Below are 22,529 nucleotides of genomic sequence, written 5' to 3' on the forward strand. Positions count from 1 at the left end.
AAAAACCATTAAAAAATGATGTCACAACCAAAACATCACCACATGTTTCGGTAGTGACAATTTTAGATACTTTTGAGCCTAGCTCAGAGATGCAAATCAGCACATGGTTACCTAGCACAGTTCTGAACAGTTGTACACACATGAAAACTAAATTTAGTTGAAGAACACCCAAAAATTGTACTTATTCTACCTATTCTACTTACTCCTTCGTTATTTTACTTCTTCGTTATTTTAGCTGTGTGCTTAGGGTCATTGTCTTGTTGGAAGGTAAACCTTCGGCCCAGTCTGAGGTCCTGAGCACTCTGGAGAAGGTTTTCTTCCAGGATATCCCTGTACTTGGCCGCATTCATCTTTCCCTCGATTGCAACCAGTCGTCCTGTCCCTGCAGCTGAAAAACACCCCCACAGCATGATGCTGCCACCACCATGCTTCACTGTTGGGACTGTATTGGACAGGTGATGAGCAGTGCCTGGTTTTCTCCACACATACCGCTTAGAATTAAGGCCAAAAAGTTCTATCTTGGTCTCATCAGACCAGAGAATCTTATTTCTCACCATCTTGGAGTCCTTCAGGCGGGCTTTCGTGTGTCTTGCACTGAGGAGAGACTTCCGTCGGGCCACTCTACCATAAAGCCTCGACTGGTGGAGGGCTGCAGTGATGGTTGACTTTCTACAACAGCCACAGTGATCTTTGGGTTCTTCTTTACCTCTCTCACCAAGGCTCTTCTCCCCCGATAGCTCAGTTTGGCCGGACGGCCAGCTCTAGGAAGGGTTCTGGTCGTCCCAAACGTCTTCCATTTAAGGATTATGGAGGTCACTGTGCTCTTAGGAACCTTGAGTGCAGCAGAAATTTTTTTGTAACCTTGGCCAGATCTGTGCCTTGCCACAGTTCTGTCTCTGAGCTCTTCAGGCAGCTCCTTTGACCTCATGATTCTCATTTGCTCTGACATGCACTGTGAGCTGTAAGGTCTTATATAGACAGGTGTGTGGCTTTCCTAATCAAGTCCAATCAGTATAATCAAACACAGCTGGACTCAAATGAAGGAGTGGAACCATCTCAAGGATGATCTTTTTAGGGGGTCTGAATACTTTCTGTACCCACTCTATATCTTAATATAAATAATACATTTCCAGCTGTATAACAATTATGAGATTCAAAACAGCTAAAAAGTATCATACAAAAATGTTCATATCATTGTTTAGAAAAGATAATTATTGAATATTATAAAATTAAACATGCACAACAGCAAAAAATGAGTGAGATCTTGCCCTTGATGTGACTTTTAAGAAAAATACTCTTGTTCAGGAGGTTAAAATCTACCTTCATTAACTTACATAGTTGACTCTGATCTGAATGCTACGTAAAGCTGAAAAACAGATCATTATTTCTTCAGATTACTTAATTATTCATGAATTAATTTCTCTAAATGATGTGCCGTCTGCTGTCACTGCTGATGATGTGTGTGTGGTCTGATGATGTCACTCTGGCCCGAGGAGAGGAACTCTATCAGCTCGTATATCTCACATACATCTGAGTGCTGAGAGTTTGATTGCTTCACTCCTCTTATATTTCACTCATGACTCCAGAGCTTCCGCTCAAACATTCAGCCCGGAGCGATCCTGGCACTTCCATCTGTCATCGGTGCCAAGCAGTGCCGTACATCTAACTTTAATGCATAAAGGGCAAGATCACACATGCAGATCAAAACACGAGCGCTTCTTATTAACACTGGAGGAAATGTGTAAAGACATACTGGACATGAACAAGCATCCATGAATCACAGGGATCGGCTTTGGATATGTACGAAACCAGTTTATTTGATATAATATCAATCCACAGCTCTATGTACAAAATAAAAATGCAGTCTCTATAGCTCAATGGGAATGTTTTCAATTAGAATTCATTATCAGCGAAAATATTTTCCAGTGGCTTTTCTTGATTGCATTCAGCAAATTTTGGAATTTTAAAACACCAACCAAAAGTTGCTTGTTTAAACTTGTTAAAACATAAAACAAATGAAAAGGGAAATTAGAAAATAAATTACACTGTACACATTTTGTCTGTGTAAAGGCTCGGATCGTCTTCCATAATGTGAGTGTAAGTTAAAGGGTTAGTTCACCCAAAAATGAAAATAATGTCATTTATTACTCACTCTCATGCCGTTCCACACCCGTAAGACCTTCGTTAATCTTCGGAACACAAATTAAGATATTTTAGTTGAAATCCGATGGCTCCGTGAGGCCTTCATAGGGAGCAATGACACTTCCTCTCTCAAGATCCATAAAGGTACTAAAAACATATTTAAATCAGTTCATGTGTTTTGAAATCGGCCATTACTAAATAAGTCGTTATTTTGTTTGTTTTTGGCGCACCAAAAATATTCTCGTCGCTTTATAATATTAATATTGAACCACTGTACTCACATGAACTGATTTAAATATGTTTTTAGTACCTTTATGGATCTTGAGAGAGGAAATGTCATTGCTCCCTATGGAGGCCTCACGGAGCCATCGGATTTCAACTAAAATATCTTAATTTGTGTTCCAAAGATGAACGAAGGTCTTACGGGTGTGGAACGGCATGAGGGTGAGTAATTAATGACAGAATTTTCACTTTTGGGTGAACTAACCCTGTAATGTGTCAGTAAAGCAGGGCTGAACCACAACAAACCATATAAACAAGAACAGAACAGTCCATCAGCTAAAAATCATATTGCATTTATCAACAAAATTCAAGTAAAACAGGACATAGTGACCTAAGAATGAGCTGTAAAAAAAAGCAATCATAAAAAATCCGTTCAGCATTATTTTGACCTGAGATCAATCAATATTCAACACAATTACTCAATGAATATTCAACTCACATGTATGTTTCAGGTCAGAATAGTGCGCAGTATGTACATTTCGCATAAACTGAAAAGAAATAAACGCAAATATATACAAATCCAAAGAAAAAAAAAGGCGTTTACAGCTCTGTACAAATATGAGAATGTCAAACAAACAAAAATGCATCATATTTTATCGGCTGTCTTACATCTAAAGGACATAATAAATAAATCACAGCCCTTATTTTGGAAATAAACAACGAAAATGTTTGGCGTTCAAACGTTTGCGGCTGCCAATGGCGAATGTGCAATTCTAATTCTATTGATTGTACCACCACGATTCCCGCGGTTTCTGATTGGCCACAGCGCACATGTAGAGCTCATCTAATGTGTTCAAGTGTCTATGGTGGATAAGCATCATATCTTACAGCTGTTTCGACAGGAATTCGGGAATATTAGTGTGGAGGAACCGTGGTCATGCATCGGCTGAGCGTCTCCTGATGCGTTTCAGCTCTGGGTTTCATCCTGTGTCTCGTTCTCTGTGCTGCTGTCCCGTCTGACCCAGATGACCTCATCAGGCAGCGCCTGCTCATCCACACTGGCCACTGACATGGCGCACTGCTTCCCTAAATGAGACAGCTTGGCATGCTGGGATTTGTAGTCCTTCTTGCTCTCTATTTCCTCGTCCTCCTCCTCTTCTTCCTCCTCAGCCGTGTCTCCCTCCAGCGAGAGGGCGGAAAGCAGTCCCTCCGCGTCCGGCTCGGTGGACGGGCTCATGGCGGACGGACAGAAGTCGTCGTCGTCGCTCAGGATGTCCGTTTCCTTCACGTCCTGTTCCTGCTCCTCGTAGCGCTGAAGGTCAAACTGTTCCTCCACCCAGCGGTCCGTGTCGCCCGCCGGGATGACGCCCTGCTGCTGAGCATGTTGGGAGTCGGGCGAGTCGCTGTCGGGCTCCGTGTCGAAAACGATGTCCGTGTCGATGGTGAAGCGGTTCCGAACTAGTTTCCTTCGGCCCAGAGTGCGAGTCGGAGCAGAAACTGAGAAGATACAAAACATTGAGCATCACTAACATATTTGCACAGAGATTTTTTTTATTGTACATTTTGTTCATTTGATTGAGAACCCTGCTTCCAAATCTTTGGACATGAAAAAGAAGTCTCTAAGGCTCCATTTATTTGATAAAAAATACAGTAAAAACAGAAATACTGTGAAATATTTTTTACTATTAAAATAACTGTTTTCTACTTGAATACATGTTAAAATGTAATTTATTCCTTTGATCAAAGCTGAATTTTTAGCATCATTACTCCAGTCTTGAGTGACTTCAGAAATCATTCTTATATGCTATATTTCTGATTATTATCAGTGTTAAAAAAACAATAAGACCAGGATCTTGGCTTGAGATCAATCTTTAGCATCATCTGTGTTTGTACCTGCTCTGTTCATGGCTGGTCGGGCTCCTTTAAGAGCGCACAGGCGTTTTCCTCCGAAGGGAACGTACTGCTGACTGAGAGGAAGGCTTTCAGTCTTCAACAGCTGACGGCGCTGTTTATCTCTCAGGATGGAGTGAACCATCTTCAAGAAGTCTTTCTTACTCTCGGGAGAGCTGCGGACACCATTTAAGACACAAATTTGCATATTGACATATGTTCAAAATCTGACTCTCTAATAAATGGGTCAGATAAATATGTTTTATATTTGTAGTTTATATAACAATAACAGCACATTACAGTTTTGACATATATGTACATTAACCAGATGGTGACAGTTTTCTAATTAGTGATGTTTGCTAAGGCAAGCCTCCCTCTAACTATTTTAACTATGAGAAATTTATATATATATATATATACATATATATATATATATATATATATATATATATATAAATTTATTTTAATATATATATTTATATATTATTATTTTAAAATATATTTTTAAAATTAATTTAATATATGAAATATATTTTTTTCACTTTAATTGTTATACATTTTATAATATAAATAAATGTTAATATATATTTTATATTATATATTTTTAAAATAAAATAACATTTATATTATAAAATTTATGTAAAAATATATTTAATATATATTAAAATTTATTTTAATATATATATTATATTATATTATTATTTATATATTTTTATATATTTATATAATTTTAAAATACATTTTATAATGTAAAATATATTTTTACTTTAATTGTAATATATTTTATAATATAAATAAATGTTACTATATATTTTATATTATATATTTTATATATTTTTGAAATTAAATAATATAATAACATTTATTTATATTATAAAATATATTACAATTAATGTAAAAATATATTTAATATTAAAATGTATTTTTAAAATATATATTAAAATACATTTTAATATATATTAAATATATTATTACATTAATTGTAATATATATATATATATATATATATATATATATATATATATATATATATTTATTTATTTTTTTTTAGTGCAGGAGACACTGACCTGCAGCAGAGCTGAAACACTCTCTCTGGTCTTCCCTCTGATTCAGACTTCACATGGATGATCTCACAGACGGCTGCGCTCTCTCCATCTGTAACCACACATACTATGATCAGGTCCACATTAGGGTTAGGTATCCCATTAGGGTTTCGTTTTGGTCTGACATCCTCATGCATTGATTGGTTTTGTGTGTTGGCGGTGTCAGAGGTGAGCTTACCTGTATTGGACAGTGTGCGCACCTGAAGCGCATCAGTGGGGATCATGTGACGGAAACGGAACGGATCTTTCTCCTCACCTGAGACCGATGCTCTATGGGAACCACCCTGAGAAAGAGACACAGACGCGTGTGAAGAATGTGTTATTATTTTGAGGGTGTGAACGCTGTACGATACTGCAAACAAGAGCATGAATACAACACCCAGTTAACTGATGAATACTTCTTTAAGCCCATGAGAAAAGGGTGGAGGATAGGGAGAGAGAGAGGGAGAGAGAGAGAGAGGAGTGTTTGGGAGAAAAAGAATCAACTGCTCTGATACTGAACATCACAACACTCACCATTTTCTTCTTCTGTTTGGAGTAATCTTTACAGATGAACACAACAGCGGTTTTGAACACTGGAGAAGAAAGATACAACATGACACTCCAGTTCACCTCAGAACTTCACATCTGTCTGTCTATCAACTAACTAAATATTCAAATGTCATTCCATCCATCCATCCATCTATCCAACAAACTATCCAACTGTCATTTCATCTATACATCCAACTAACTATCCAACTGTCGTTCCATTCATTCATCCATCCAAAAAACATACTAACATTCCATCATCCATCCAACCAACTGTTGTTCCATCCATCCATCCATCCATCCATCCACCTAACTTACAAACTAACTATCCAACTGTCATTCCATCCATCCATCCATCCATCCATCCATACAACTAAATGTCATTCTATCATCCATCCATCCAACCACCCATGATTTGAGGTTATGGGGAGACAGAACGTACCGAATGTGGCCAGCTGTGGCTCTTTCTTGCACTTCCCAAGTGAGGAGGACGGGTTGATCCATGTCACGCTGGTGTGGAGGAGTAAATCTCCCATAGACAAGTCGGCAACCTGTAATCATAGCAGACTTCTCCGTTAGAGCTCGCACAACACACACACAGAGCTCTGTAATCCAGAAGGGATCACGTCTGTCCCTGGCTGCATCATTCAGAGCTACAGCCATATTATGCAACTAAAGTATCACTGTATTCACATAATAAGCTGATAAGATTTAAATGCGGACAGATGTCGGTAAATAGAGGAATGAAGAAGGAAATCTGATCCGACCGACTGTTTTAACTTTTTATCAGCAGCAGAGCATGAAATGTGGTTGAAAACTTCATGGACTGAGACCCAAGTTCTGTTTTATCTTAAGTTATACTTAAATGCAACCAAAAATAAAGAGCGAACTGACATCATGAGAATGAAACAGTATTATTTTGATATTGTTTTTAGATAACAGTTGCATAAACAAGAAGTCAATACTGAGAGATTCACATGTAGACACAAAATTATTTATAATTTATATATATATTTATAGTTATTTCATTTAAAGGTGCCCTAGAACCAGTTTTCACAAGATGTAATATAAGTCTAAGGTGTTCCCTGAATGTGTCTGTGAAGCTTCAGCTCAAAATACCCCATAGATTTTTTTAATACATTTTTTTAACTGCCTATTTTGGGGCATCATTAACTATGCACCGATTCAGGCTGCGGCCCCTTTAAATCGCGTGCTCCCTGCCCCCGAGCTCTCGACTATAATACAGTGCATAAACAAAGTTCACACAGCTAATATAACCCTCAAATGGATCTTTACAAGATGTTCGTCATGCATACTGCATGCATGCGTCGGATCATGTGAGTATAGTATTTATTTGGATGTATTATATTTGATTCTCTATGAGTTTGAGGCTATATGCTCCGTGGCTAACGGCTAATGCTACACTGTTGGAGAGATTTATAAAGAATGAAGTTGTGTTTATGAATTATACAGACTGCAAGTGTTTAAAAATGAAAATAACAACAGTCTTGTCTCCGTGAAAACAGTAATAAACTATGGTAACTTTAACCACATTTAACAGTACATTAGCAACATGCTAACGAAACATTTAGAAAGACAATTCACAAATATCACTAAAAATATCATGATATCATGGATCATGTCAGTTATTATTGCTCCATCTGACATTTTTCACTATTGTCCTTGCTTGCTTACCTAGTCTGATGATTCAGCTGTGCACATCCAGACGTTAATACTGGCTTGTCTAATGGCTTGAACATGGGCTGGCATATGCAAATATTGGGGGCGTACATATTAATGATTAATGTGTTATGTTGAGATTCGCCTGTTTTTCAGAGGTCTTTTAAACAAATGAGATTTACATAAGAAGGAAGAAGCAATGGAGTTTGAGACTCACTGTATGTCATTTCAATGTACTGAACTCTTGTTATTCAACTATGCCGAGGTAAATTCAATTTTTGATTCTAGGGCACCTTTAACAACCCCAAAAGACCAGAGTTTATACTGACAACAAATACTGAAATGAAATTGGACCTGTTGAGTGATGCAAAGTTGAGTGACAGCTGCTTGTCCAATGAAATTATGAACTGGAACGAATAGAACGAACTGAGGTAAAGTTCACAAACCTCTTTCTTTTCTCCAGTCTGTTCAGAGATGAGGAGGTCAAACACGGCTCCAAACTCCTCGTGGATCTTCTGCATCTCGTTGATGTGGCTGGCCACCGTGTTCATGGCTTTCATTGCAACTGCACAACAGCAGAAAAAAGAAATTATATTTCAATTATATATGTGCCAATTATACAGCTATAAATTCAGAAAGTTGGTGAGAACATTTCAGATTAATGGTTTTAAAACAGATATTGGAATGATTTCTGAAGGATCATGTGACACTGAATACTGAAATAATGATGCTGAAAATTCAGCTTTGATCACAGGAATACATTTCATTTTAATAATTAAAATGTATTTGTAATATTTCACAATATTACTGTTTTTACTGTTTTTACAGCATATGAGACTCCTTACAAAGACACTAAAAATTTTTACAGACCCTAAACTTTTGATTCAGTATGGCGTAAAGCTTTATGATGCACACAGCCTGATATGAACCCAGACTCTCTCACCGTTCAGATGGTAGTGCTCCTCGCTGTCAGGGTCGGTGAGCGAGTGCAGCTCTCTCAGCAGCAGAGGGTATTTCAGCACTCTCTGGATGGGTTTGATCAGGTATGACTCCAGCGTGGACGAATGCTGCTGTTTGGGGTTGCGCTCGTCCAGAAACGCCTTGAAGGCCGCGTCTGTCTTCGCTGGAGAGGACACAAACACAGCAAGTTGTGATTATGCTGTCGCAGGATTGTGTGTTTTGATAGTGATAGAGAGATATGAAGACTTTGTTATGTTTTTCACAAGTACACAATGTTTTCAAGCACATTAAGTTCTTCAACTAACTGGAAAACACTGTTATGTAACCATCACAAATCTGCAGAATCGATGTTAAATAGTAAAAATAGACAGCGAGAAGATCCAGACCAACCTCGCAGACACCCACACACAGCGGCACAATTATACGACTGACGCCCCAGAGCCGCTCACACGAGATTTACAGACCCCCCCGCCGCAGGGCTCTGTGAAAATCCCAGAATTCACAGGGAGCAAGGTCATGTTTGAGCTGAGATTTACACACCTTTGACCAGCACTTTGGGCACTTTAGTGTGGCTGGCACAGAAAGCGCTGTAGATCTTGAAGCGGTCGGCGTAATACAGGAACGAGCCACCCAGAGAAAAGAGGATTTTCTGTAAGACGAGAGGGATTTTGTGAGAAATACTTCAGGTATCATGGTTTGTGTTGGATAAATCTGGTTATGAATAGCTTTGAGTGATATACTTTCACACACGCACAATGTATCCGCCCAAAAAACAAGGTACTATAATAATAGTAATAATGACAATAAAATCCGCAGACCAGAAATGAAACCACAGTCACAAACCTTGAACTCTTCCACTCGCTCCAGTTTCTCCAGGTCCGGCACCAGTCGGGTTCCGTCTTCCAGAGTCTTCAAAAACTCCACCTGGAATTCCAGCATCTCCGGGAGGTTTCCGAACAGCACGTCCAGCTATTAGATACACATGCAGGAAACAGTGTATGTGGTCAAATGTAATATCTAAAACAAATAATTATGTCATATGGACTACTTTTATGATATATAATTATTATAGTTAACTAAAACTAAATCCATAAAAAACAAGTTTTGTTACTTGAAATAAAATAAAAACTGAATTTTATTTCAGCCAGATGCCAACCAGTATATATAATGGTTTGTTATTACTTATCAAATTTTAAAATATTTGAAATAATTATGAAAAAAAAAAAAAATAAATAAATATATATATATTTATTTGAGTTTTTATTTTTATATTTTCCATTTTTGCTTTAATTTTTTTAAAGTTTTGGTCATTTTGTTTTTTGTAATGTTTTTATAATTTTCATACGTCTATATAGTTTTTAGTATTTTTTTATTTCAGTTTTAGTTTTATTTATTTTAGCACATCAAGTAAAACTAAATGAAAATGAGAAAAATTTCCTTGGCAACTGGCTGAAATAAAATTATTATTATTTTTTAAATATAGTTTATTTGATTTTTAGGTTTATTTTATTTTGAGTAACAAAAATTTTTTTTATGTATTTAATTTTAGTTAGCCATAATAACCCTGATATATTTACAAATAAATAAAAAAATATAAAAATATAAATATAAAAAATATATAATATATACAATTCTTTATATAAAAAAAGTTATGAAAAACATAACAAATATATACATATTTAATATTACTTAAATATCATATAAGTAAAAATTGTGTAAAATAAGTGTTCATATCAACAATTTTATTATTTTTAATCTCATTTGATGTTAATAAATTGTTTAAAGTGTGTACATAAAAATATATATATTACATAAAATAATATATATACACACACACACACACACACACACATACACATACACAAACATAATATATACATACATACACACACACACACACACATACACAAACATTATATATACATACACACACACAATATATATATATTCTGGTATCTGTATCAGCCTTTAAGAGACTCATATCAGTCAAACTACATTTCTTTTAAGTCTGCAATGATGCATAATGAGTTCTGCTCTCATATGTAGGCCATTAAAGGACGGAACATTGAGAACTTCCTCTCTTCAGTCTGATGTAAGTTTTCCTCTTTTTGTGTCTCCCTCCCACTCCCTTCTCTACCTCTCCTTTCTAGTGTGTGTTTGTCTCCGTCTCTATGTCCTCCTACACGCTCCTCTCCATCAGGATGATTATGAAATATCATTCTGTGTTCTGGAGGTGTGTTCCAGCTCGCCAGCTGATGATAATATGAAACCGTCAGAGGCGCTTTGACTCACCTCATCCTGAGTGAGGAAAGACTCCTTCTGCAGAGGGGTTAGATATCGCCCGATCAAACAGTTCAGATCCTGAAAGAGAGAGAACGTGCACAATCATATTAAAGGACAGCCTATGAACAAATATGGAATATTAATATATTCTACCAAATATTTGACCAGTTTCATGGCTGTACAGTTGGTTGAGAGAGAGATATTTGACATATTTCCCTATAGGAACTGATTTTGGCAGGTGGTTTGAGGGGATGAGCTGAAAAATATTGACAGTGCAAAAGGGCAAATTTGAACAATAAAGGCCAGTTCACACTAAGGACAATAACTATAACGATAACGATAAAAAATCGTTCTAATTATTAAAGAATAGCAGAGAAACAATATTGTTGGATTCACTTTTTCCCAGCTGATGAATGATAAAAACATTGACATCCAAAATCAGAATCCATCCTCCTTTAAAGAGCTCGAGCATTTAAAGCGACAGCACTAACATTGACACTGCAGAGCGTGCTTATAATAAACACAATGATATCATCCACTGTGGACACTAATATAGTTATCGCTAAAGTTATCTTTAATAGTTATCATTATTAGAGAGAATGGGCCTTAAGTCAATCAACCTTTCCATTTAAAAGAATTGGTTCATGATTCAGTGAATCATCTCAGCAAAGTACTCAAGAGTCATTTTAAGTGTTATATATATATATATATAATATATATATGCAATATATATATTTACACACTTGTATCAGGTTTAACTTCTGCTGGAGTGCTTTATTCAGAGTGTTGATTCAGTTCTCTGCTCAAACAGGCAGACAAATCCGAACACAACGCAAACATTCCCTGCGAAGGACAGGATCTCATCTAATCTCAGACAGACGGGAAAATACTGTCACGTCTCTGTCGTTAAGCTCGACACAGCAAGCAAATATGAGCTATACAGTGAGAATCACAGTCTGAATCTTCCACAGAGAAAGATGGGTGTGCTCTGAATGGCATATTACTTTTACAGTATGCAGTATGTAAATCATCTTTGCGCACAGATATTTGCCAAAAAGTCCAATATAAAATGCATAGTTCCAGTTTTAAATGCTGATCCTGCCATCTTAAAAACACAATGCAGGAACAGCTAACTCATCGAATAACACTCGAAGCACCTTATTTTAACTATAAAGGAGCAGTGGTGGGCCCTAATGGTTAGAGAGTCAGACTTCCAACCCAAAGGTTACGGGTTCGATTCTCAATACCGGAAGGAAAATGTAGGTGGGGGATTAAATGAACAGCGCTCTTTTCCACCCTCAATACCCAAATCGCAAATCGGCCAAATCGCAAATGGCTGTCCGCTGCTCCGAGTGTGTGTGTGTGCGGTTTGCACTGTGTGTGTGTTCGCTACTCAATGTGTGTACTCAATGTCTGGATGGGTTAAATGCAGAGGACAAATTCTGAGTATTTGTTACCATACTTAGCCTTCACGTCACTCACTTTCATATCACTTTTTCACTTTCATTTTGCAATGCAGAAGATATTTCCTGTGAGCGAGCACGACTTCCGATTCATTAGTCACTATAAAAAGCTCCACTGGTGCAATAGTTGGATTTGTGATGTGCAGTACTCAACTTCAACTCAACTTTTATTTATAAAGCACTTTCAAAACCATTAGAATGGACCAAAGTGCTGTCCATAAATAGTAAATAACTATAAAAGTGATACAAACATAAAATAACAACCAAACATAACACCAAGAAAATCATGCCATCAGTCACTCACAGTTCTCCGACTTAATCAAGCTTGATAGAATAAGTAGGTCTTCAAGTCCATTTTAAAAATGTTTTTCTCTCTCAAACATTACACGCACCGACAATTTTTATTATTACACACATCTAAACCTCACTCTGACATCCATACCAACACACTCACACAATTATAGCTGCATAATTTATCCGATTGGCTAGCAGAAAACAGGAATAAAGTGAGTATTTCTTTTATAGGCCAAACCTGAGAAAAAATGGCACAATCTGTTAAAAAAATTAATTTCGAAGCCTTGCCAACAGAATGAAAGCCTATAAACAAAGACTGCATCATATATTTAAATGGCCCTGGGATTAAAAATTGCAGGTTTCAATTGGGACATTTTTGTCCTTAAGGTCCTGAGAGGAACTATTAGTGCAAGATAGATTTATTAAAGGAAATGGGGATGAAATAGTAAAATTACAATAAAAATACACACTTGTGCCAAAATGTATGTAGTTAAATGAACTGAAAAAGACAAAAATGTCCATAAGGTCGCACAAGGGTTAACCGTAAAACTAGTTGCGCCACAACTTTATTTATGATTATGATAATACATTTGTTAATAGCTCAGAAATACCAACTTGCAATATCAGGCACAGCTAAAATAACTGGACAAATGTGACTCTGGACCACAAAACCAGTCATAAGGGTCAGTTTTTTGAAATTGAGATTTATACATCATCTGAAAGCTGAATAAATAAGCTTACCATTGATGTATGGTTAGGATAGGACAATATTTTGCAGAGATACGACTATTTGAAAATCTGGAATCTGAGGGTGCAAAAAAAATCAAAATATTGAGAAAATCTCCTTTAAAGTTGTCCAAATGAAGTCCTTAGCAATGCATATCTACTCACTAAAATAAATGTTTGATTTATTTACGATAGGAAATTTACGAAATATCTTCCTGGAACATGATCTTTACTTAATATCCTAATGATTTTTGGCATAAAAGAAAAATCGATAATTTTGACCCATACAATGCATTGTTGGCTACAAATATACCCTTGTGACTTATGACTGGTTTTGTGCTCCAGGGTCACATATGGCAAATGGTGGCACCGCTGTTTATTATAAGCATGCGCTGCAGTTTTGTCATCAAATGCTCGAGCTCATAAAGCAGGAAGGATTCTGATTGGCTGTCATTGTGATTATTATTCATCAGCTGGAAACAAACATTCTGAAAGTGATTCCAATGATATCGTTTCCATGTATCGTTATGGTTATAGCTGTGGTGTGAACTCTGCTATTCTTTTAGAATGATTCTTAGAACCATATCTTTATCATTACAGTTACTGTCATTGGTCTCAACGGGCCTTTGCATAAAGATGAATATCTTAAAGTGAAAGGATGCCTCTTAAAGAATTGTTATTTTGCAATAAAATCTGTATTTTTCAGTAACCATTTATTATAAAAGCATATACCAAGTCATGCTACATGTTAAAAAGGCATTTTAGACGAAACTATATATATATATGTGTTCTTAAAATAGCACAGCTGTTCCATACTAACTGCTATATACAATTAATGCACAGGGCATGGAATACTGAGGTCACATGACATTACTGTTGCCTTTTAAATCACTATTCTATTTTTAAATAATAGTAAGCAGTGTGCAGTATGTACTACGCAGTATACTAGTATTCCATTCCAAAAACAGCCAAAGAGTGAGTGGGTGCAAGGGCACAGTTTCTTTCCCTACAGGCCTGTCTCGATGAAGGACACAAACTTCTGAGTGTCAAACATATAGATGAGTATATAACACACACACACACACACACACACACGCAGGTACTGACTTTGACATAGGTGCGCTCCGTCTCCACCAGTTCGCAGATGACTTTGCGGAGTTTGTCGGCATCGGACAGCTGGCGTGGAGTGGCGTTGCTCGGAGGGAGCGAGGAAGACTCCGGGCCGGATGAAGGAGAGACGACATCGGATGAGGGATTCATTTCGTGCAGACTGCGGCAGAAAGCTGCGACCTGCTCTGTACTCTACAGAGAGAGAAAGACAGTCATGATGAGTGAGACATCTCACAGTCCTGCACTGTTATTAGGACACACACACACACTTGCAGCACCTGCAGCTGGATCCTGCCGCTCAGATGCCTGTCAGAACGCTATAAAAATCATTAGCACTCATTTGCTCTATTTTCAGCCTCTGAAACTCTCTCCTCTCCTCTATCACTCCATCTTTTTGGCTCTACATCTAGTTTCTCTCTCTCTCTCTCTCTCTCTCTCTCTCTCTCTCTCTCCTCCCTCCCTGCTCTTCTGAAATGTCTTCATTTCGTCTGAACGGCAACCAAAACACAAGCACCTGTCCATGGATGCGGTTGCTATGGGAACGGCTGTGATGGCACATGGACTGTTATTCTCACAGTAACACTGACGGACTGAGAGAAAGTACCGTCAATCTACTAGGGCTCGGTGTCAACCGCTACAGTGTTTATACTATAACAGATATATATATATATATATATATATATGTGCATGGATAATAGGGAGGACGACTTTACTTTGTTTGCACATGAGAAACATGGAGTAATGCGAAAACGAAAAGCCGGATATTGTCCCAAACGTGATCAAGATCATAAAGAATGCATTAATAAATAACTTATAGATGAAATATATATGCCTAGTACTTTGCAATGCAAATGAAGCTCATCCAATCAGAATGCATTGTCTTTTTTATAAAATTATCTTTTGTTTTCAACTCAAGCACTTCATAATGTGAAGTTGTTTTTGCACTGATGCCAAACTCGTTCATTTGTTGTTATGAATAATCTGATCTTTTAGATTGAGTGTTGAAGATTCACATAATTGGAGAGAATTGAAAATCAAAAGACATGAAGTGCCTTTCATTTCATTCACTGGATTATCTAACAATAGGCATTACTGCATTATTATTTAATACATAAAAATAATATATTCATTTTTACAATTTCCAGAAAAAATAACTATATTTTGATACTAATTATGCTAAATTAAATTCAGATGAGCTTTACTGGCTTGAATGTGTAGAGTAGCACAATGTTGCCAAAGCATGAAGCAACAAACATGTATTACACACATAAATTAATAAATTACATCAAAATAAATTAATTTATACAATAAAAATTAACTAAGGCTAAAAATAAGTAATTAAACAAAAATGAATTAATTAAATACCTAATAATAATAAATAAATAAATAAATAAATACACATGCACATATACAAAGTTCTGTCATGAAACTCTAGATGGCACAGGTCCTTTAACTCAACCTGCTCGTAATCACATCATTATCTATTGCAGTGTTTCTCAAACTGGGGAGGTGACAAAAGGGGGTACGCAAACAAAATGCGGGGTAGTTAATTTAACTCTACCATACCTTAAAATAATATTAAAACCGAGCATGTATTTCTAACTGGCAAAATGCCGTAAATCCATTACATTTAATCAAATTACCTCATGTTTTGCAGTCTAAAATTACTGTATCCACACAAGCAGCATGCATATGATAGATTGCGTGCCGAATCTGCTGCCTTAAATCGCGCTAAATTACTGTTGTTCTCGACAATGCACATTTGTAAAAGTGGGGATTTAGCACTTGCATGAAGAACAAATATAGACACAGATAGTGGATTTATATCAATTTAAGACTCAAACTGTCTTCGATACAAAAACATACCTTGTGTGAGTTCTTGTATTTAATGTTGATAACGAGCAAGAATGCAATTGTACCCAAATATCCACATGACTGCAAACGTGCATTATTATACAACAGGTCAAAAAACAAAACGTATATTTTAAACACAGCACTCTCAGTATTTACTCTATTTTGCAACGAAAAAATATTTCTAGCGAAAACCAGAGCAGAACTACAACACACGAATGCGGCTTTGAACAAATCGTGAGAGTCAATGATTCAATGATTCATTCACAGCCACTTGCTTCGTTACTGAATGAATGACTCGATGACTCACTCACAAAAACAGTGACTTGCTGCCACCTACTGGCGGTTTTAGTTTAATATTTAAAAGTATCACTTCGTTTTACCATCATTGCATATTTCTCTATTAAACATTTTTTATTTAAAACATTTATTCTATAAAGTTATTCATAAAAGTAAAAATATGCACTGGAAAATCAATTTAGGGGGCAAATATTGTCCCTTAATGGAAAAGGTGTGGAAGAGAGGGGGTACAGAAGGATGGGAATCTCTTCAGGGGGTACCCCACGCAAAAAAGTTTGAGAACCACTGATCTATTGGACACAGCTGATTGGTTCCTGCTGTATCAGTAGTAGGGTTGTGACGGTGAGGAAATTTTCCCACCGGTTAATCGACGTGTGACAACACCGGTAATACCGGTATCACCGGGAAGGAGGGGAACGCGCGCTTCCCTCTGTTGCACCTCGCTTTTAAATCGCTAATTCGAAATAAAGCGATAGTAAAATGCGCACGGCCACATGGGCATTCATTACGGTGCAGATCAAGTGTTTTCAGTTAATTCCTATGGAAGTTGGTCTTCCATAGGAATGAACTGACAACACTCCGCGCCAATAGACTGAATGCCCGTACGAATTTTACTTTAGCTTTCAAATTAGTGCCAATTCTGGGGGCAGTTGCTTGAATGACGGGTTATTATTCTTAATGAAAAACACAACAACTAGAAAAACAGAACTAATCCTTTGCAGATTCCCTATTTGCACTGGATTTAAATCCAAAATATTGCAAAAATCCAAAAGTCATCTCCTCACTCTCGTGATAAATGAAATCTGATTCCTGCTGCTGATCTGTGCTGCAACTCTCATTCGGCTCATGCTGCATTAAGCAGATGCATTCAGTTTTTAATTGAAATGTCTGTTTTCTAACTGAACTAAATGATTTTTATTACTATAAAAAAATCAAAAGGACGGTGGGGGGCGGTGCCGCTGTGGGCAAATGACGTAACTGCTGTTGCGACTGAACACCAGTAACATCGTCAACACGACTATCGTAGCAAGCCTAATCAGTAGCCAATAAGCTCGCTGCTCAACCTTCAAATACTTGGTCAGCATTTACTGTAGCAGTTGCAGCATGCTTTCAAAAAACCCTCCACCTTCCCCAGCTCCACCTGTATAGATCTGCTAATTTATATATGCTATATTGTACAGCAGCAGCATGTCTTACTTGCTCACAGCTGTGAATGTTTTGGCAGTTGCATTTCCTGTACTTGCACTGCAGCAGCAGCAGCATAGCAGATCTATTCCACCAAGACCAAACATATCAACAATGTCATATTCATTACCATGCCAAACACTTCAAGAGTTGTCATGACAGAACTAGAGTTACTGTGATATAAAATTTCTCATAGCAGGTGATATAACATTATTCAAATATTTTGGTCATATTGCCCATCCATCCATGACTGAAGAGTTTCCTTTTACTTCACCAATATTTGTGTGCTTTTTTTAGTTAACATACAGGGCAAAATATACATGAACTTGTCTTAGACATAACTCTGAGAAGAAAGGAGAAAGCTATCTCATTACTAAGTGTCTACTAAGTAACTTTATCGAATCATCCCTGAAAGTGCTCATTGGTGCATGCAACAAAGTTGAGTAGAGTTTCACTAGATGCAAATGAGCAGCAACACAAATCACAGACAGCCAATGGAAATTCATACAATAAAGTCAATCTCACTTCATTGCTTTAAAGGCGCTGGAAGTGACTTTGGTCATTTTGCTAACTTTCACACAGCTGCTCAATTAAATCACATATCTTCAACTACATGATCTCTATCCTGAAACCAGATATCAGCAAACCTAAATGCTTGTAACTAAATCATTTCTGTTTATGCTGTTCACAAAGCTTCTATCAGGTGTGATTTCTCACGGCACCAATTTCAGTGACACCTGTCAGGTAGTAGGAACATATTTATGTGTTATTAAAAAAGAACTGCCTCACAATAATTCCTCAGGGGTGTCAGGGAATATTGGCTTCACGTTGTCTCTCTGTGTGTTTGTAAACAAATAAATCAGTTCCTAAATCAGAGACGCAGAATTTCATCTCCGAGGGGCGTCGGGCTTCACCTGTCACTTTAGTCATTAGCTAAAAAATCATCAGCTGCCACAACCACGGCGTACAAGCGCCGAGAGAACTGTCAAGATGTTTGTGATCCTGTTATAACGGAGACAAATTCACACGCTTTCAGATACAGCAGCTGTCAGCTTTCCACCGCACTTCTCCATCATTCTCTGAAACGCCACAGTCAGAGACAAGTACATTAGGAAACGACGAAAGTAGCCCTTTCCTACATCGCACATGATCCACCAGCACATCAGAGGCTTTTTTAAAAAGAGAGATATAAAAGATTACTTGAAGAGGAAGATCAAGGCTAGTGTTCATGCTCACACAGACAATCGCTTGTACAAATCCCAGCAAAGGCCGTCTACTAAAACATTTTTACCTGAGGAGAGACATAAACAGTTGCTCTGAAGAAGCAACGCATGACGACACCGACGGGTCTCCCAGAATGCACTCTTAAAAATGTTATAAAAGAGGGAAATTTTAGGTCAGCATTAGCCATCACTATGATTTGCATTCTGTGAAGAGAAAGCACTAACATTGACTTTAAACTACTTTTATTTACTTAGCAGACTACAGGTGCTTGTTTTGACTGACAGTTTTTTTAAACATGTGAAAGCTGCTTTCTGTGTTCATTAGCGGAGAGAGTCTTAGCGGTCCTCGACTGCCCACGCAAGGACACACAAAGGATAAATTGCAGTGTTTCTCCCAGTGTCCTTGAGTCTCAGAACAGCATAACAGAAATTACGACACCCCGCATGTCCAGCGCGCAACACAATAAAACACATTAACTGCTGGGAAAATGCCAACGTCACTGCTGTGAAAGGAAAACACGCTTGTTAGTTGTGTTTGCTGTAAGGTGTAGCACTCACACTTTGTTTGAACAAAACCCTAACCCTAAAAGTGCTTTCACATTAGTGCAATTTTGCAGGCAAAAAGTATATTGCCTATTGATAAGAGTAGGGTTGCAAAGGGGTGGAAAATTTTCGGTAAATTTTCAAGAAACTTTCCAATTTTGGAAATATTGGAAAAGTTGGAAACTTAATGGAAATTATGGGAATTAATTGGAAATTTGGGCAAATTTTTCATATACAAACATGTCTATATAAACATTTTGTTTGGTCATAAACAGACATGATGCAAACCAATGCAAATTTTAAAAATGACATTTTTGACTTTTGATATATTTGTGAGTTCGATTCTTTCATTGAACAACAAAAAAGCATGAATGTTAAATAAACATATTCCCTATGATTCCCCCTCCCAAAAAAACAAAAAAAATCCCATTAAAAATGTAAAATGAAAGCAGATTCAGGGTTGTGGCCTCAGTAGCCCTGCAGTAAGTAGTGTGATTGAAGCTGAATTTGCATTAAATCTAGTTATTTTAACCAAGATTATACCAAGATTTTTTTCAACTGCATTTAAGTTTCCGATTATAGGCAAACCTGCAATTTTGCAAATTGCCCATTAATTCCCAATGAAAGTTTTCAGAATTTTGCAACCCTTGTAATAAGTCACTTTAAAACCAAGCCTCTTTCTGTCAATGTGGCAAATCTGCGTTACCATCTTGAACCCGTTGCAAAATGTATGTGGGGAAATCTTACGAAATTCTCATTTACGTGGATTCCTATTGAAATGACTGGATTTCACCTGCGAAAATTCACCAAACAACAGTAATGTGACTGCACCTTAATGAAAGTATGAAATCTTGCAGTGTAACTTCATGGATAAAGCCGTGGTCACACCAGACTTTGAACGTGCAAAATTTCTTCAGATGCTGTAAGGGTCGTGATATGACGTCACGGTCTACAGTGTCTTTTTATAAACATGAATTCAACATATAACTTAAAGTAATACATTCAAAATGTAAAAAATATAGAACATACTCGACTTTACTGCAAAAATATAATTCTTTTAATTCAGCCAAGAGTTCATGCTGTGACAAATTGATCTACTGGTCGCACGTCTTCATGTGATGTGAATTCGCAGGTAAGAGTTCACCAAACTTGAACTTTGGAACGCAGTGAATTTTTTTCGCACGAGCTTGCGTTTCCGGTCTGACGCATTCACATGCGTTTGAATGGAAGTCAATGGAACGAAAAGTGCAGTGTGACCGCCCCTTAAGGGTGTTCATATTCCAATATTTTAGTCAATATTTTCCAAACACAATCCTGACTTCACAAGAATTTAAAGTTAAACTGGAATTATTGATGTTATTATGAGTATAAATGGTTGCATACTGTGAAGAAACAAACATGGGCATACCGCACACATACACAACGGGAAATCCACACTTCCAGTGAACTTCCCTCCATTAAGTCCCAACAAGATCACCACACCCTGCTTAAAATAACAACTTAAACCAGCCTAAGGTTGTTTGATGGCCTCAATGGATAACTGCGGGTTTCCCAGCATAGATAAACTGCTTCTTCAAAATGTTCAAAAGTGCCAAAAATCTCTCTCTAAAAAAACAAAACAAAACAAAAAACTAGCTGAAAACCAGTTTGGGATCTTGTTAAGACCACTTTAGGCTGGTTTAAACTTTTCCCAGCATGCAAAAAGCACAAAATTGCTCATAAACACAATCCGATTGGTCTATAAAAATAATTAAAGACTAGCAAGTAAAACCTTACAAAAAAAAAAAAAAAAAAAGATAGTTGGTACCATGGTACAATCATAGTATTAAACGATACTTTGATGTAAGACAGTGTGCATATATATTTACATGCTAAGTATTTCATAGAACACCATGGTACTTTTTTACTAAAACATGGTATTACCACTGTTGAATATCCATTTGAACACTACATAAAATTATGGCACTTTTTACTAGTAATCCCATCATTCGGTGACCGTCATTCAACATTCCAAAAAATCTGTGCACAAACCCAAAGCATTCATAACTCCCAGCTCAGGATAAAAAAACAAACTAACTAATCAATAAAATAGCGCAATTTAAGAAAAGCCACAGATATAAAACGGCTCTCACCAGGTGTAGCAGGTCATAGATTGAGTCGGACGAGCGTTTGCTGTGTCTGTTGCGTTTGAGCACAGACATGACTGACTCGGGATCAGTAGAAACAGCCTTGGAGAGAAACACGCAGGCCCACCGTCACTGATGCTGGATCAGTTACAGGAAACGCCTCAGAAATCACAGATTCACTGCTGCAGCACCCGACAACATCCCTCCGCTTATGACAAATAGAACAGAGAAAGAGATGGAACCGGTCGCTCTTCTCTCTCTCTCTCCCTGTTGTTCGCCCACCTCCTCTCTGCTCGCCCAACTCCGTATTCACCCGCCCGTTCTGATGCGACACTACCTCATTTATCTTCTCTCTCTCTTCCTTCCTGGCACGCTGAGCAAACACTGAGCTACATGAGTTAAGATACTCAACACACACGTGAAAACAATCAAGGGTGAATGGAGAGAGGAAGAGGAAGTGGAAGAAATCTCCTTTCCAAGGTTGTTGTTGTTATTGTTCATGATGGGCTGGGCAAGTTCAGCCGGATAAGAATACCAACACAGTGAGACTGAGAGAAAAAGACAGCAATGTAGTTAGGGATATGCATAACTATTAATCTTAAATGTAGTAGTTGGTGGGTTGCCTGAAAGTCCAGTTAATTAATCATCATAAAGTTCAAGTAAATTACATTTCTTACATGAGTACCCCATAAACAAATTGAAATCAATACCGGTCATTTGAGATAATAGATGAGAATGTTAGTGTATAATGGGTAAAATTTAATGCAACAAACTTGAAAGGTTTTTAATGACCACTAAGGTAGAGATCACCTCTGGTGGATTAATGCATCTTGGCATAGTTGAATAACAAGAGTTCAGTACATGGAAATGACATACAGTGAGTCTCAAACTCCATTGTTT

At 37.2% G+C, this 22,529-nt stretch overlaps 2 protein-coding genes across 4 annotated transcripts in view; one reads left to right on the plus strand and one right to left on the minus strand.

The window, feature by feature from the left end:
• Positions 1-22,529, plus strand: part of LOC125248560 (NACHT, LRR and PYD domains-containing protein 12-like) — a 1,264,817-nt gene that overhangs the window by 174,128 nt on the left and 1,068,160 nt on the right. The window lies entirely within an intron of this gene.
• The window catches only part of tiam1b (TIAM Rac1 associated GEF 1b), a 109,313-nt gene continuing 89,311 nt past the window's right edge, over positions 2,528-22,529 (minus strand). For 2 of the 3 annotated variants that reach the window (XM_048160512.1, XM_048160511.1), the window contains exons 17-28: positions 14,399-14,593; positions 10,818-10,886; positions 9,369-9,494; positions 9,066-9,174; positions 8,509-8,688; positions 8,012-8,130; positions 6,328-6,436; positions 5,874-5,932; positions 5,536-5,641; positions 5,322-5,409; positions 4,258-4,430; positions 2,528-3,861 (exon numbers count right to left, since the gene is read on the minus strand). In XM_048160512.1, the coding sequence (XP_048016469.1) occupies positions 3,332-3,861; positions 4,258-4,430; positions 5,322-5,409; positions 5,536-5,641; positions 5,874-5,932; positions 6,328-6,436; positions 8,012-8,130; positions 8,509-8,688; positions 9,066-9,174; positions 9,369-9,494; positions 10,818-10,886; positions 14,399-14,593 (1,863 nt within the window). In that variant the 3' untranslated portion in view covers positions 2,528-3,331. Of the gene's footprint in view, positions 3,862-4,257; positions 4,431-5,321; positions 5,410-5,535; positions 5,642-5,873; positions 5,933-6,327; positions 6,437-8,011; positions 8,131-8,508; positions 8,689-9,065; positions 9,175-9,368; positions 9,495-10,817; positions 10,887-14,398; positions 14,594-21,635; positions 21,689-22,529 lie in introns of all 3 variants that reach the window. The other variant, XM_048160513.1, reaches the window with a different exon arrangement.

The sequence above is a fragment of the Megalobrama amblycephala genome, linkage group LG16 (genome assembly GCF_018812025.1).
Source record: "Megalobrama amblycephala isolate DHTTF-2021 linkage group LG16, ASM1881202v1, whole genome shotgun sequence".
Lineage (NCBI taxonomy): Eukaryota > Metazoa > Chordata > Actinopteri > Cypriniformes > Xenocyprididae > Megalobrama > Megalobrama amblycephala.